Genomic DNA, 15,750 nt, shown 5'->3' with positions numbered 1-15,750 from the left:
CGAGCAGCTTTCCTCTCGCATGCTCCCCACCCTGCCTGTCAATTGCGGTACCCAATGGCTGCTCAGAGATGGAGAAACGGCAAGTACGAATTCAGCTCACAGGAGGCTGCGAGGTCAGACGTCAGTATTGCACTACGCATGGCTGAGTCAGTGACTGTGAGAAATTGAATTGAATTAATATCTAGAGGGGTTTGCGTCTCTGAACACTTAATGGACTGCATAGCTACAATGTCTTATCCTTGAGGGGAAGATGATGGAGGAAAAAGTAAGGCTCGCTGATGGTGCAGTGAACTACTGAAGAAATGATGGAAATATCAAATATGCTGAACTTAACAAGTAATGCCAAAGGATGCTGATCTGGCTTTCAAAGCTGCCTTCTTGGAAGGAACAGAATTCCTTTGTGCTCTGATTTCAAAATTATTTCCGTGCTTTTGCATTTCCTCCCTGATAGATACAAGAGGAAGGTGCGTATCTGTTAACAGGAATAATCTGTGGGCATTATTCAGGAGAAGAATGAGGAAAAGGAAAAGTACTGTCCTTTGTGTGCACTGGTCAATTGAAATGTCTGCTGACAAAGAACAGACTTCAGGGGGAGGAAGAGGGGCATAAGCATTGTTGTTGTGTAAGCCCTAGCAATATGAGCAGAACAGATCTCTTTTCTTCTAAAGCCTTATAGCATTGTATCTGTAACCTAGTGTATAGATAAAGCTCTATATCCCTATTCTACAAGTGTTGATTATATGTATCATCCTAGGAAAGGATTGGATCCAAGTTTGTATTTTAAGAAGAGTTGGTTAATATAAGTTTTAGAAAATAAAGGGAGAAAAATAGGGTAAAAAATCTTGGTTAATATTCCACTGCTGTGTCCTTTTCATTTAGATAAGGTTTTAGGGTGGTTTGGGGAGTAATAAGTGTATTGGTTTAGTACCATAATTCTGTGTAGACAAGAGCTGGTTTTATAAAACAAGTACGTTTATTGGCAGTATTTGGTAGGATGCACGTGAAGTTTTTGTATTGGAATACATGCTAATTGTTTTGGCAGTAGAATTAATTCAGTTTAATGACTTCTTTTAATCACTAGTAATATATTCAGAGCAATATGTTGTTGTGTATAAAGACAAACTGAAGCTCTCCTTCCACAGATGACTCCAAAGCATCATTAAATTGAAGAGGATTTACATTTTTTAAAAACAGCTCTTCCCTTACTGCAAAAGTGGGAAGCATACCAGTATGACAAGTGTGCCATTTTAATGGTACTCTTTTTCCTCCTTTATATCACATTAAATAGGTTTGCTTAAATAAAGCCTTGAGTTTATTTGGTTTTCTTTGTGGGGCGGCTGCTTTTAAAGAAAATGCCTCTTCCCCTTAAAAGGCAGAGCTTCCTTGATCCCTGACTGAAGGGGGAAATAAATGCTATCACTGACTTAAAGTTCTTGAATCGGTGCAGTGTTAGTGTTCCAATGTTCCTTTGGAGCCAGGAAAAACTGTATATTGCATCTGTGAAGGTTGTCTAAGTGTACAAATATTCATAGGGTTGGTTTTGTTTGGGTTGCCCTCCCCGCCCACCTATAAGAAAGTAATTGACTCTCTTACTTTTCCTTTATAAACTTTTGGGTACTAGAGGGTCTATGTATATGGGGCTTTTTCTAGCTTTAGTGAATAAGGAAATGAGGCTGTGGGTTTAAAATGCTGGTTTTTTTTTCTCTCTTACAGTTTTAAATTAAATGCAATATGTTATTAAACATGCAGGAGAATTTTGCTTATAGGCTGGTGTTGTGCCTCAGTCATTGCCCATGGCTTCCACAGCACAGTGCACAGCTGGTGGTCATTGGCTGGGAAATTAATTGAAAGTTGAAATTGCAAGTACTTCTTTTCAGAGTGAGATAGAGATCTGAAACTATAATGACTTTCTTAAAGGCTTGAAGTAATGCACTGTGCAGAGCACCATTGACTGTTGTAAACTGAAATTACAGATTTATATAGTGTGGCAGCCAGGTGCTGCATGAGACCAACAGCTTCCTGGCGCTTCTAATTAAAGGCAGTTCACTGCTGTTTGAGAAGTACTGGTCTTTCATCTGGTCTGCGTAATGCTTCTGTGAACCACAATGCTTCCTAACAGTTTGCCTGTTCTTGCAAATGGGGCAGTTCTGCTTTTGTCAGGCACTTTTCCATCCGCGTAGGTAGGTAGCTGCGTTGACACAACAGTGGAACTCCCTAGTGGATGCCAGTTTGGCTTGCCTGCATCGCTGGGGACAGGTTTTTAGTTAAAGTTCTGCACATTGCTGGTATGGTGTGAAGGGTTTTTTTATTTCCCTGCAGAAACAACCTCCTGTCCCCAATGGCTTTGTTAGTGGGGAAAAAAATGATACTATTAATAAGTCCTATAAAAAAAATCAAAATTATTTGGTAGTTCTGATGTCTTCATTTTTTTTTTTTGAACACTTGCAACTTCTTCTAAAGCCTCCTTACAGGAAAATATAAGCCACAGGTCTTTTCATATGTACTGGCAACCAATGTAGTTCCTTTTTCAGACTGATAGAGTATCTCAGTGGCACAGTTTTCCTAGTCAAATATTGCAGGGTAAAGCCAGTGATTGTCTCTTCTGACATGCTAGATTCCACCTCTTTCTTTTCTCTTTGTTCAGATTTAAATTCATTTTAGTGGTCTTGTTTATTGTAGAGCAAAATTGTAAATCAGTGGTAGTATTTATCTGAGTGCACATGCTGTCGAACAAATGGAACTTGAGATTTTTTCAGGTATATATCCAACAGATGAAATTTGTGTGTGTGTGTACTGTGACTCAACAGTGATGAAATTTAAGATTGACATTTTAGATGGCTGTTATTGAGTGAAGATTCATGATTCAGATGGTGCTGTCTCAAGCCAAACTGCTTGAATTCTCAGAAATCTTGCAATTTTGGCTTTCATCTTGCATCTTCTGGCTAATGGATAATGTGCCAGTCTCACAGTTAGCATTAATCTGTACATTAAAGGGAGGAAAGTACAACATAGAAGAAGCAAATGAATGGTGTGGCCAGCTGCAATTTGAGCAGCTCTTTGAAAATTATTTACTCATCTCTCCGTTTCAGAAACAATTGATTTAATATTTAAGGATCCTGTCCTCCTCCAGCTGCTGGCCTCTGCCTCTTTCGTAATGCGGTGTGCTGAGTTGATGGCTCGTGTGTCCGGACGGACGTGGCTGGCAGCAGGAGGCACATCACTCTGCGCACACTGTCCTTCTCCTCCTGGCTGTACGTACCGAGGCAGAAGTAGCCCCAGTTCCAATACTGAGAAGGTACAGCTGAAACAGTTGTGCCCGGTGTGTTTAGTCCTTTATTCGGACGTGACTAAGAGGAAGTATGGTGCCAGCTGAGTCAGTGTTACTTCCTGTAGCACCTGGTTTTTCTCAACTCCTGTAAAGAGATTATTAACCAGGGTTCGCCCTGCTTCAGTGTGAACTCTGAATCACTGCTTAGAGGGTAATGTGGCTTTAGATGGTTTTCTGGATTAAGAATCGCATTTTAATTGCCTTCTCTGTTAAAGGGTAATTCATGTCTGCTCTGCCAAAATGCGTGATAAGCCTGCATATCCCTACAGTGGTTCAGTTTCATTTTTCTGGTGTGTTTCCCTTATTTAAAGCAACTAGAACACTTTAGCTATTGAGAAATAGTGAGTCATACATTTTGATACTATAAAATGTGGCACCTGCAAAACTCTGGTTTCTCACAGCGTGGTTAGAAATATTATCAGGTCTATGATCAAAGCGCTGCTTTAACAAAGGCCTGATCACATGGGGCTTTATTAGGATTTGCTGAGATATTTTGTCACAGGACTGCTATGTACGTGTTTTGAGTACTCCACACACATGCACACACCCCCACTCACCCACCCACCCACCCCCTTTGTGGGATAGGTGGTTATACCATGGTGAGCAAATATAAATGTGCAGATGAGGTAAAGGGTGGGGTTTGGGTTTTTTTGTTTGTTTTGTTTTGTTTTTAAAGTTTGGCCGTTTCTTGGGAAGTTTAGCTGTAGTAGTAGTGAATATCATGTATAAACAGGGGTCAGACTTTGGCTTCAAGTTAGATTTAAATTACAGTCTATAGTCCACACTTCTGACAATTTGTGGGCATATTTTGTACCTATTGAAATGTTATGTTTTGTATGCATATATATATATGGAAGAAAAAGGTGCAAATGTTTTCCTAAATTGTTGGTTATTCTTGAAAGGCAGGTTTGCCGATCTCATTCTTGCTAACTTTTGCACTTCATTTTCATAATACTGAATTTACCTTTCTCTAATAGAGAAGTAAAACAAGTAAGGAGACAACATTAGCCATGCTGAAATGCTATGTATCTTAATACTTTCAGAATTGCATTGAAAGTCCTGAGGAAAATTCTGTTTCCTTCTAATGAAAGTGGTTGGATCATCTTTATTCTTGGACTGTAAATCTGAGCATTTCCAGCCATAAGCAAGGCTTGCAGTTCTTTTACATTATTCAATAGACCTTTGGCTGACTTCACATCCTAAAGATGCATGTCTTATTGCAGCATATTTTAAGCTTGGCAGGCAACAGTATTGCAGTAGATTGTCTCTGCACCAAACTTCTGCTCTACTGGATGCGAGATCCTTCCCTCATTCACATGGGGTGGGGAGAAGCTTGTGTTCCTTAGGTGAGAGGTATATTTCTTATTCTTTGCATTGTGCTAATACTCGTTTTGTGCCAATGTAAACTGCATAAGATCTATCATAGCCTTTTTGTTCCAATTTAAGCTCTTCTTTATCAGTCTCTGAAACCTGAAGCTGAAACATGTCATGGTAGATGTTCACTTTTTTGAATAGCCTAGATTTTTTTGTTGTTGTTGTCATTACTTCTAAGCAACTTAAAAAGAGGACATTCTGCTCAACTTGCTTCTACAGTTCATGCTTTTAAAATTTGTTGTGCTTTTCTTAGCTAGGTCACTTCATTATTCTTACCTCTTTGTGTTCTTGAATCCTACAGTATTCTTAGCAGTCATATTTAAGGTCTCTTAGTAAAAGTTGTGGGATTTGCAGGCTGTGAGCAAGTGGGGCATGGAGGTTCCTGTGGGAAATTCTGACCCTTCTTTGTCAGACCTTGTAGCTATGCAGATGTCTGTCTCAGTTATCCAGTACCTGAGGCTTTTGGAAAGTTCTTCAGTTAAACCCATAAATAAGGAGTGTTGTCATGCCCACTCTTGAAAGGCAAATAGCAAAGGAACTGGTTTAGGAATTACAGTGGGGTGCAAGGACACAGATATGTCTGTGCTGTCCTGATATAAAAATTTTGTTTTAAAGAGTACAAATAAAAGGCATAAGTATTTTTGGTAAAATTCAACAATAGCTGTTGGAAGTTGATACTTAATTTTTAGATAGCTTCTGAGTGTACTGGATCTTGTAACTGACAGGTTTTATTTGTAGGTTTAATAATTAATTGCAAAATGTAATCAGTATCTTAATTTAAGGAATAGTAACACAACTTAATCACAGTCTAAAAAAAACCACAACTTAAACTGTTACATTAAAATTTGCTAGTTTAGAACAAATGTCCTACTTGTTACTGACAGTGCTGTAGGTCTTGGCTTTAATAATATAGTTCATGTGTTTGCTGTCTGGGTTGTGGTGGCTTACTATTGTTCCTTCTAAGAGTAACTGAAAATTTAAAAAAGAATGCACAGAAATAAACCCTTGGCTGGTGTGTCTCGATGTATCAACTAGCTTAAGGCTGACCACCTTTGTAAAGGGCAAGTTGCAAAAAAGTAAGGTCAGTACTAAAAGCCTGTGCTCTTAGAAGGGTTTTCCAAAACAGGTTTCATTGGAAAAAATGACCCCTAACTTTTAATTCCATGGTTTGATTAGAACATTTAATTTAACAGTAAGAATCAAAAAAAAATGCTCAGTTGTATTTGACTTACCTATTCTCGAAGGGATTTCTGTGAATACAGGTTCACAAGCAGGCTCAAATGATCAGACAGTGTCTCTGTAGATCACACAGCAATAAACAGGTAATTTTTGCTGTCTACTTAATGTTCCAAATCATTGTTCATGTTTGTAAATATAAACATGAGTACAACAAAGAAAATGGAGGTGGATAATATTAATCTTCAAAACATGTACATGGAGTATGAATGCCTTTAAAATTTCAATGTATCATGTTTCTGAAATTTTGAAATGTTGAATGTTTCTCTTATTTCTGTTTTCAGCACCTCATCTCGTGTTGCTAAAGGAATAGACTACACAAAAATGAGCCTCCATGGTGCAAGTGGTGGACATGAGAGATCAAGGGACAGACGCAGATCAAGTGACAGATCTCGTGACTCATCCCACGAAAGAGCAGAATCTCAGCTCACTCCATGCATCAGGAATGTTACTTCACCAACAAGACAGTATCATTCTGGTGTGTTCAGATCTATTGCCATTTCAGGATTAAAATTCTTAAACTTAATTACTATTTTGTTAAAAGAATACAATAAAAGGCATTATTTGTTGATGCCACAACATCCAGATTTCTTACGTGTGCCCTGGGCTGGGAGTACCCTATTTTGATAGGTTATAACTTTTTCTTCCCTCTGCAGTGTGTATTCCTACATGATGCTCTTAGTTCAAATCACAAGAACAGTCTAATTTTTCTAAGAAATTAACTGACTACAGACTTCCCCTTTATTTGGTAGAGTTTAGGTATTTAGAAATATAGGAAACACTTAGAGTTTTTTTGTGACAAAACTTGGTTTGTTTCTTTGAACTACAGCACTAAACACCAGCTATGATGCATAGCTTCTATATTATGTTGAGTTGCTTTTTCAGTACTAGAATGCTAAATTTTTCTTGTATGGTCTTTGGGGAGGTGAGGTGGTTTTGATGTCTAAGTGGTAGAAACTTCAGTATCTCATATATGGACAGTTATGTTTGAAGGTTTCTTTAACTAGAATATATTTAATTGAAAGAATTTGTAATTAAGTTACCAAGCTGCCATGTTTTGTGCCTGGAAAGACAAACTGCATAGAGCTCATGTAAATATATAATTTCATTTCCTGTCTCTTCTCCTTCCACCTCATCCCCACTTTAAGATCGAGAAAAGGATCACAGTTCATCTCGACCAAGCAGCCCTCGTCCTCAGAAGACTTCCCCTAATGGTTCAGTTGTTAGCATGGGGAACAGCAGCAGAAACAGTAGCCAGTCAAGTTCAGATGGGAGCTGCAAGGCTGGTGGGGAAATGGTATTTGTATATGAAAACGGAAAAGAGGGAGCTCGGAATGTAAGAACTTCTGAACGAGTAACGCTCATAGTGGATAACACCAGATTTGTTGTAGATCCTTCTATCTTTACCGCACAACCTAATACAATGTTGGGCAGGTTTGTATCTGAGGTTTTTTTTTTTCCTTAATCTCTAAGTGTAGAAGAGAGCCATAAATGCTTTGTAGATATTAAAACTGTTTAAATAGCTGTTGAACTCATATTGCTACCGATGATCTGCTAATGTTTAATATTATCAATTTGCAAAGGTCTTTAAGTAAAAACCAGATGTAAGTTCTCCTCTGTATTTGGCAGAGATGCCAATAGATATCTGTTAGCTAGAGACGAAAGAGTTCATAAGTAAATTAACATTTCACGATGTATTAATTTCCTTCTATCTTGCTGTATTCTATCTGAATACACAGTCTGCCTAATTCCATCTCTTGTTTTAAAGCTAGTTGTTTCATAAAACAAATCAGTGAGTATAGATAGTCTCTTTCAAAATAGCAAGGAGGAAAACCTTGAAGGAATTTATTTTGCTTAGTGGGCCTACCCTTACAACACTCAAGCTCAGCACATTTTTTTTCTGAAATGCTTTTTCGACAAGGGAATGTCAAATAGATACTATAACAGATCAGAGCCTCTCAGCAAAGAGACCTCACACTCAAATTGGTCAATAGTTGAATTAAAGTCCACAATAGTGTGTAATATTTTCTGTAGAAACTATAACGAGCAACGTATTCATGTTTACTTGGTAGGAGAAGATTCTATACTTGCTCAAATACTGGCTGGTTTTGCATTGTCCAAATGTAGAGAATACCGCTTACAAACTTGCGGCAAGAAAGAAATTAAGGTTTATATCTGTGTCACTTTGGATTTGGCTTTTTCATTAAAATGTGGCTGTTTCTCAGTCCATAAGGATATAATCATATTTAAAATACATATATATAAAGCTATTTGCCAAGGTACAGGTAATAAATATGATTAAACAATTTCTGCTTTGTTTAAATCACCACTGTATGGGATAAAAATAAAAAAAATCTTGGTTTCCTATTTTGAAAACTTGGGGAAGAGTTACAGAGAAAGCAAAAAATGCTTCTCTGTGTAACCTGTAAAGGGAAATAAATAGAAGTAATACTGAATTAAATCATTGATGTAAGGCATTTGTTTATGCATAATACATGCATACATGTATACATATAAGTATCCAGACTAACAAACTGGAGTGCATCAGTGTGAAGTTATGTGGTGGAACAGTTTTGTTTTCCATGCCCAGCCTCAGAGTAAGTGGTGCTGGCTAATGCACTAGATTTTTGCGTGTGCGTGTGTTGCCGAGTTATTCTCCCTTTGGGATTGGTTCAGGGAACAAGCTTATTTTATCTTCTGCTAATTCAAAAGTAGGTTAATAAAGATACAGAAATACTGCTCTAAAATGCAAGTTATTTATAAACCCACTTTCACCCAATGTCAGTTCACAGGACACTAAGCAGGAACAGCGGAACAGCTTAGCTAGTATGTTCTAGGAGGTAAAAGTAACTATAATGAGAATGTATTATTTGCCTTAAGCCTATATCCTGTTAGACTGCCTTTTTCCTAACTATTATTTCTTGTCTTGAAGAGTGGTCAGGAAATACATGTCAAACTATTAAGTAGAAAAAAGTTACTTCGTTCTCTGTTATAAATGCACACAGTACACCAACTCTGCTTCTTTGGCTTGTGTGTATGAAAGCAAAGCTTTCCCATTGGTGTATATTTGTAAATAAAGAGTGGAAGGCAATACTTTTTGTAAGCATAGGGTGTAATTCTGTATCAGAGGTGTGTTTTTAAAAAATTCGGATACTGTTTGGGACTTGTAGTTGTCTCCTTAGTCTAATTTTCCTTGCATCCTAGTGGGGAGAAGTATGCTGTACATGCTACCCTTAAGCATGGGTATTTTCCATCAGAGTGTTACTTTAATTTTGAATTAACTAAGTCTTTTAAATGAAATTGAGGTGAGTTGCGTGTACTTGAACGCTAAGCTCTGTTTCTTAAACTACCTCAAACGTCTTTAAATAATGAGAATTCCCCAACAAAACTTGTTCTTCTGCTGCGTTACCCCACAAATGCCAAAGAAGAGTTCTTTCAGGTTCCCCCTGCCTTTGGCACTGGCACGAAATGGCCTGGTCTAACTTTTGTTTTGATCAAAAGATATTGGCAAGTTAAGATTGAAGAATAAACCTAGACTTTCCTGAGGTACACTACCCTGCTTTCTATTTTCTAGTATTCTTGCTAAACATAAACCAAACCAAACAGCGTGCATACAAAAGAGAGAGAATAGACTCTTTTTTCCCTGCCATTTCAGTACAATTTTTGGCACTTTACTTTTCAGATTTAAAAAAAAAAAAACCCAAACATAGTAAGGAATTCTAACCAAATTACTTTTATTCTTGAGCAGGATGTTTGGATCAGGCAGAGAACATAACTTTACACGTCCTAATGAAAAAGGAGAGTATGAAGTTGCTGAAGGAATTGGTTCCACTGTGTTTCGTGCTATTCTGGTGAGTTTTCAGGGGCAAGTACTGTTAGGACAAGCACTATGAATATTAAGAGGCATAAATTCTTAATTTATGCTTACCTGCATATCTGGACTTTGTGGATGGAATAAATACTGTTCTTCTGTATTTTTCTCTAGAGGGGAAAAAATGCTTGATGTGAAAATACATGTAGGTTTTCTAGACATGTGCATGTGACAGCCAGGGAGAGACAAAGCATGCATGAAATGAACCAAAAAACTACTGACTGCCAGAAATTTGTTCACCTTCTCCTATGCATCTAGTTTACCTACTTCAGGTATATTCAGCCCTTCTTGTGCTGAAATTAGATGAGATAGAGTACTGGAAGTTAACTTACTGCAGGTAACAGGAGAAAAGCAAACTTCAGTCTGAGAAAAAAATGGCCCCTTATGTATTTCATATCTAAACAAAGAAGTAGAGTTGTCATACTGCTTTGTCAGCAGAATCGGAATAGCAAAAGCTGAGCGAAGTATAGATAAAAGACAGTATACACCCACCAAAATGATCAGTATTAATAGTTGTCAGTTGCATAACAACTTTGACCAGAGCTCACTGCTCTGGAAGCAGCTCAAAAAAATTGATAAATTTGAGGACAATAAAATTCACAAAGTTTAACATATGTTGCTCTTTTACATTTTGGGGGGTTTGCTTGTGGAGAAAGCATCATAAATGAAATGATGAAATGTTTCTGTCAGTGAATGTTGAAATGCATTGTGGGTTTTTGTTTGCTGCATTACTGTAGGATTACTACAAGACTGGAGTGATACGCTGTCCTGATGGGATATCTATTCCTGAATTGAGAGAAGCGTGTGACTATCTCTGTATCTCTTTTGAGTATAGTACAATTAAATGCAGAGATCTCAGTAAGTACAGAATTTATTAAAATTGAATTATACAAAGTAACTTACGCACATCATGGTTCCCAGCGTGTAGTGTCTCTTCAGCTCGTTCCTTCCCTGAGCACAGCTGAAGTTTTGGCCAATGTTTAAATGACCTGGCCCGTGTCTTTGGCTCCTCTGATCCCATGGTGTTTGCGCAGTGCAGAGCCCGGCGCAGGGCCAAGCTGTGGCATCCCAGCTGCGAGATCTGCGCAGGGCACCTGTGTCTTCACCGACCTCATGGCATGTTGCCTGCTGAGTCACGCTCTCGGTGCACTTTGTCCTTAGCAGAAGGACTTAGCAGCTCATGCTGTGAGGGTTTTAAGAGGCTTTGTTTTTAAGCTACTGCTTATGAGAAGTGGGTTGCGTACTCTGCTCTTTCAGCAACTGGCTTAAATAATGTTTCTTTTACGAAGCCCAAGAGGAGTCTTGCACACAATTACTAAATGCTTAGCAGTAGTAAAATATGAGGGAGGTCTCCTCAAAGTCACTTCTCTGTCTGCCCAACATTATGTTAATATATGCAGGACAGTCCTGTTAGTTTGAACTTCTAGTGGGGCTTCTGATAAACATTTGAAAAAGTTCTGATCTTATACAAACTAATAGACTAAATGTCTTTACAGCTGCCTGCAGTAAATACTACAAACTCAACAGAACTGCTGTGTTTCTTATTCCTGCCTTCATTTTTTTTACCAAGCTTTGAAATGTGCCTATGCTTAAAATTTTGTTCCAGGTGCTCTCATGCATGAACTGTCAAATGATGGTGCACGCAAACAGTTTGAGTTTTATCTAGAAGAAATGATTCTCCCATTAATGGTAGCCAGTGCCCAAAGTGGTGAGAGGGAGTGCCACATTGTTGTGCTCACAGATGATGATGTTGTTGACTGGGATGAAGAGTATCCCCCACAAATGGGAGAGGAGTATTCACAAAGTAAGTTTATTTTCATTGTTTCCACCAAGCGACACTATGGCAGAGGTAGCAGTAAATGTGTTCATTTAACTTTTTTGTACATAAGTGGTGTTAGCAAAGTCTTTACAACATCCCTAATGCCTCACAAAAAAGCCAACTTAGTTTTGGTGGTTCTGCTTAATATTTTGCTTCATAGAAGCATATGTTGCATGCTACGTTCAAATCTAATTAAAAAGAGAAGGTAAGTTTTATTATTAAGGTATTACCAGTCAATGAGGGGGGAAGGAATACTCTTTCAGAAAGAGCTTGATGAGAAAAGTGGGTAGGTGTCATGTATACTGTGGGAGAACAACTAGAGGGGGCTTTTTTTTGGGGGGGGAAGTGTCTATTAGTATTTTAGAAGTGTAACAGTTGGGTGTATAGATGAGTTAAAGCACCTGTGAATGGAGTGCCCTTCCCTGCATCAGTGCTGTCCTTGTAGCTGAAAATGTTCCTTCAGTGTGAAAACTTTAGGGTTTTGTGGGGGCAGGTAGGAGCTTGAGATACTCTTTGTACTTCAGTATAAAGTCGTCTTTGAAGAGACTTCTAAGTATTGCAGTTTTGTTTGTTGTTTTTTATTTTTTATTTAATAAAAAAAAAAAAAAAACAACACCACCAAAAAAACCCCACCTTACATTTTTGGAGTATCCAAACCTCTGCAGCTCTTCCTAAAGAAGGGAGCCTCGATGTGAATAAGATCAAATGTGGCTGTTCTAATGTAGTAACACAATTTGCTCAGGTTTCTAGGACCTTTATGTCTCAAAGGTGTCAATTAAAAATACCCCATACCCAAGGTAATTAGGCACACAATTACCTTTTACCTTTATACTTTTCATGAACAGTAGATTTGGATCTCTGCAGCTATATGGGATTGATGGCCCCAGTCCCTTCATTTAAGGTGCTATAATCTAAATTTCAAAGGTGTCCATCTTGTTCTGCTTCACAGGTCAGGGTTTTCTGAAACTCATTTGCAGACCTCTCATATAATGGCAAGCAGAATGGAAAGATTTTTTTAATGTCTGCAGGAATTCGATCAAAAAGGGAAAAAAATTGACATGTCTTTTTTTGTGGAGGTGAGGTTGGGAGTATATAATGTGGTTTGCTCTGTGAATTGTCCTATTGCACTCCTAAATCCAACGAAAAAAATCCTAAGTGAATAAAACAGACTAAATTGATAGGGAAAAAGATGTGCAACCAGCCCATTTCACAGTGCCTTCAGCCATTTTTCTCAAGAGTTCTTGAGTCTCTCCCCCTATTCTGAAATAGAAATACAAAGCAAAACAGTGAAAAAGATAAATCTTTGTGTTTTAAGACTAGAATTGTAATCTTTGAATAGTTTTTCCTCATTAAAATGTATTATTAGTTATTTACAGCACAAAGTTGTATAGATTCTTCAAATACATTGAAAATCGAGATGTGGCCAAATCAGTTCTGAAGGAAAGGGGGCTCAAAAAGATCCGACTGGGCATTGAAGGTAAGAGAAGCATTGCTTGCACACTAACTTCATGGGGAAGAAGCTCTGCTGTGCTTCTCTGCTTTATGATCATCTCTGCAGTTGAAAAAATAAGGGTTGGTATTGTCTTTTATATTGAGATTAGATGATAAAATGGCAAGAGGGGGAGTGGTACCCAATAAAAACTGGTCCAGCTGGAAAACCTGATTACAAACTCATGACTGGTCTACAAGATGTATCCGGCTGCTGCACTGTTTGCAGAGGAACTTAGGTGGTTTCTACTGACTTGCAACTCATGCCATTTGCCCTTTAGTTTTCACGCAAAATCTTCTCTGTACTTTTATTTGAAGTAATGATGCATTTTTACAGCCTTGTATATTCTGTTCTTGGTCTGGTGTCCTTTTCAGGACTTGAAATGAAAAATTTGGTGTTAAGTGGCAGGTAAATATTTTCTTTCAGGAAATACAAAACTATCAAATGGATCATTGAAGTGTGAAGAAATATTAATCTGAAATATCTTTTAAGTTAGGAGGCAAGTAAATCTCAGCTCCAGCTCTGCAAAAGACAACTACATTAAGTAGTGTTAGATTTTTATTGTGAATATAACAAGTGGGTTTCTTTGCATTTCATTTTCCTTCTGATTGTTGACCCAAATATTTAAAAATCCAGCCTTTATAATTTGCAGGACTTCCATCATTCACTCAGCAAGTTGTCATAGTTACATTTGTTGTTTGCCAACCAAAAGCAAATGCTTTTAACTGCTTGTGATCTCTTAAGTAACTTCAGCTGAAGGTGTTAGCCTTCAGACTGACATGCCATTCAACTAAACAAGAACTGGTTTTGTGTTTCTGGCTAATACCAGAATATTTCTTCTGGCATTTCTTTTTTTAGACAAAGAACAACTGTTTGACTAAACTTTAATGCTAGTGCCCCATAATATTATGTAACTTTCTAGTAAGGAAAATTATTGCTTAGGCAGAGGGGAACGATGACTTGAACACAGCATAACCAGAATTGATAATTGGTCTAAAAAGATGTATTTTCATCATTTGGCGAGCTGGGAGGAATGTGCTAGGACTCCACTCGGGAACCTGAACCACAGATCAGAGCGACACTGTTCTCTACTTCCGAGATCTCATTTCCTGCTTTCCAGGTCCCAGTGTTTTAGAAACACCTGTCTTGCTTTTTGGCTAAAAGAAGGAGCAACTAGCTTTGCCTGTGAAGTTAGGAAGAGTTGTCTGGTGGCAATATATTAATTACCGATAGCAGTGTAGCCTCCTTCCTTACGATTTGGTTGGTAGCTAAACTGCTGACTGCATGTTCTCCTTGCATAGATAACATTAAGAACAACACTGTTGATGGCATCTGTTGCTATTCAGGATGTTGATGGTGACAGCTGCTAATCTTCACTATGCTTCACATGCTGCCTTTTTGTAAAAGAAAACTCCGAACTGAACTGTACAGGAAATGTTAACTCCTGCTGTACTCTGTTTCTTAGGTTACCCTACGTACAAAGAGAAAGTGAAAAAGCGACCGGGTGGAAGGCCAGAGGTGATTTACAACTACGTCCAAAGACCATTTATTCGGATGTCGTGGGAGAAGGAGGAAGGAAAGAGTCGGCATGTTGACTTTCAGTGCGTGAAAAGCAAATCTATTACAAATTTAGCAGCAGCAGCGGCAGATATACCCCAGGACCAGCTTGTGGTAATGCATCCTACCCCCCAAGTAGACGAGCTGGATATTCTGCCTATTCATCCTCCACCTAATAACAGTGAGATGGATATTGAGGGACAAAACCCACCTCTCTGATCTAGACTCTTACTAAAACAAAAGCATGCTACTTTAAAGTGACTCTGTACTCGACTCATACACTGCAATTCCAGTTTTTTCCATTGTGTAACAGTGTTTAGGATATTGCAGTATGGACCTTTGAAAAGACCAAAGGGAGTACCTGATTGTTTTTGAAAGAGTACAGATCAAACATCCTGGGGTTACAGTGATGTACATGTATGTGTTTACCAGTAGGTTTGTGACATTGGTGATTTGTATGCTGGACTGTCCTCACTCTTAAGCCCATCAAAAAACAATGGGATGCTGGTGGCTAGTGTACATCGGTATTGTTACACAGGGGTTAGAATGCGGAATTGGAATTGATAGTAGCACTTTATAAATGGTTGATAAATGGAATTTGAAGCCATTTTTTATAAATGTATTGCACAATACTAACAAAGTGCTTCTATCAAAAGTATTAACTGTAAATAGTTTTGCTCTGAATAGATTGACCCTTTTAAAGTTATTGTATATGGTTGAGCACAAAACTACTTACTATTGGGTTTTTGGATTGAGGACATGATTCAATTACCCGTGTAACATCTTGTTAAACTCAAAGTTCTTTAGTGAATTTTTTCACTTGTTTGCAGCGTGAGCCATGTTCAAAAATTGTGAACAATGGATAGGGGCTTTATCTTAAATTTTGCCTTACCTTAATCTGTTCACAAATATTTATTTAATACATTTTTCATAAGTGTCATGAAATAGGAAAATGCAAATGGTTCATTCTTCATTTATTAATGATTGTAAACAAGTTTTTCATGCAAATAAAGTTTCCATTATTTTAGTGGGTTTGAATTATCTGTAAATGAGATTAAGTATTCAGATGAATTTTG

The 15,750-nt window shown here is 37.9% G+C and overlaps 1 protein-coding gene across 7 annotated transcripts in view; it reads left to right on the top strand.

Annotated features, from left to right (window-relative positions):
• The window catches only part of BTBD10 (BTB domain containing 10), a 29,974-nt gene extending 14,273 nt beyond the window's left edge, over nt 1-15,701 (top strand). For 5 of the 7 annotated variants that reach the window (XM_075048139.1, XM_075048137.1, XM_075048140.1 and 2 more), the window contains 7 exons: nt 6,223-6,416; nt 7,087-7,372; nt 9,687-9,789; nt 10,547-10,667; nt 11,416-11,613; nt 12,995-13,105; nt 14,583-15,701. In XM_075048139.1, the coding sequence (XP_074904240.1) occupies nt 6,263-6,416; nt 7,087-7,372; nt 9,687-9,789; nt 10,547-10,667; nt 11,416-11,613; nt 12,995-13,105; nt 14,583-14,893 (1,284 nt within the window). In that variant the 5' untranslated portion in view covers nt 6,223-6,262 and the 3' untranslated portion in view covers nt 14,894-15,701. Of the gene's footprint in view, nt 1-324; nt 465-6,006; nt 6,025-6,222; nt 6,417-7,086; nt 7,373-9,686; nt 9,790-10,546; nt 10,668-11,415; nt 11,614-12,994; nt 13,106-14,582 lie in introns of those variants that run through there. The other 2 variants (XM_075048134.1, XM_075048141.1) reach the window with 2 other exon arrangements.
• The last annotated feature ends 49 nt before the right edge of the window (nt 15,702-15,750 follow it).

Source organism: Buteo buteo, chromosome 16 (assembly GCF_964188355.1).
Source record: "Buteo buteo chromosome 16, bButBut1.hap1.1, whole genome shotgun sequence".
NCBI lineage: Eukaryota > Metazoa > Chordata > Aves > Accipitriformes > Accipitridae > Buteo > Buteo buteo.
The sequence above is the reverse complement of the archived record's forward strand: the minus strand, read 5'-3'. Positions and strand labels throughout refer to the sequence as shown.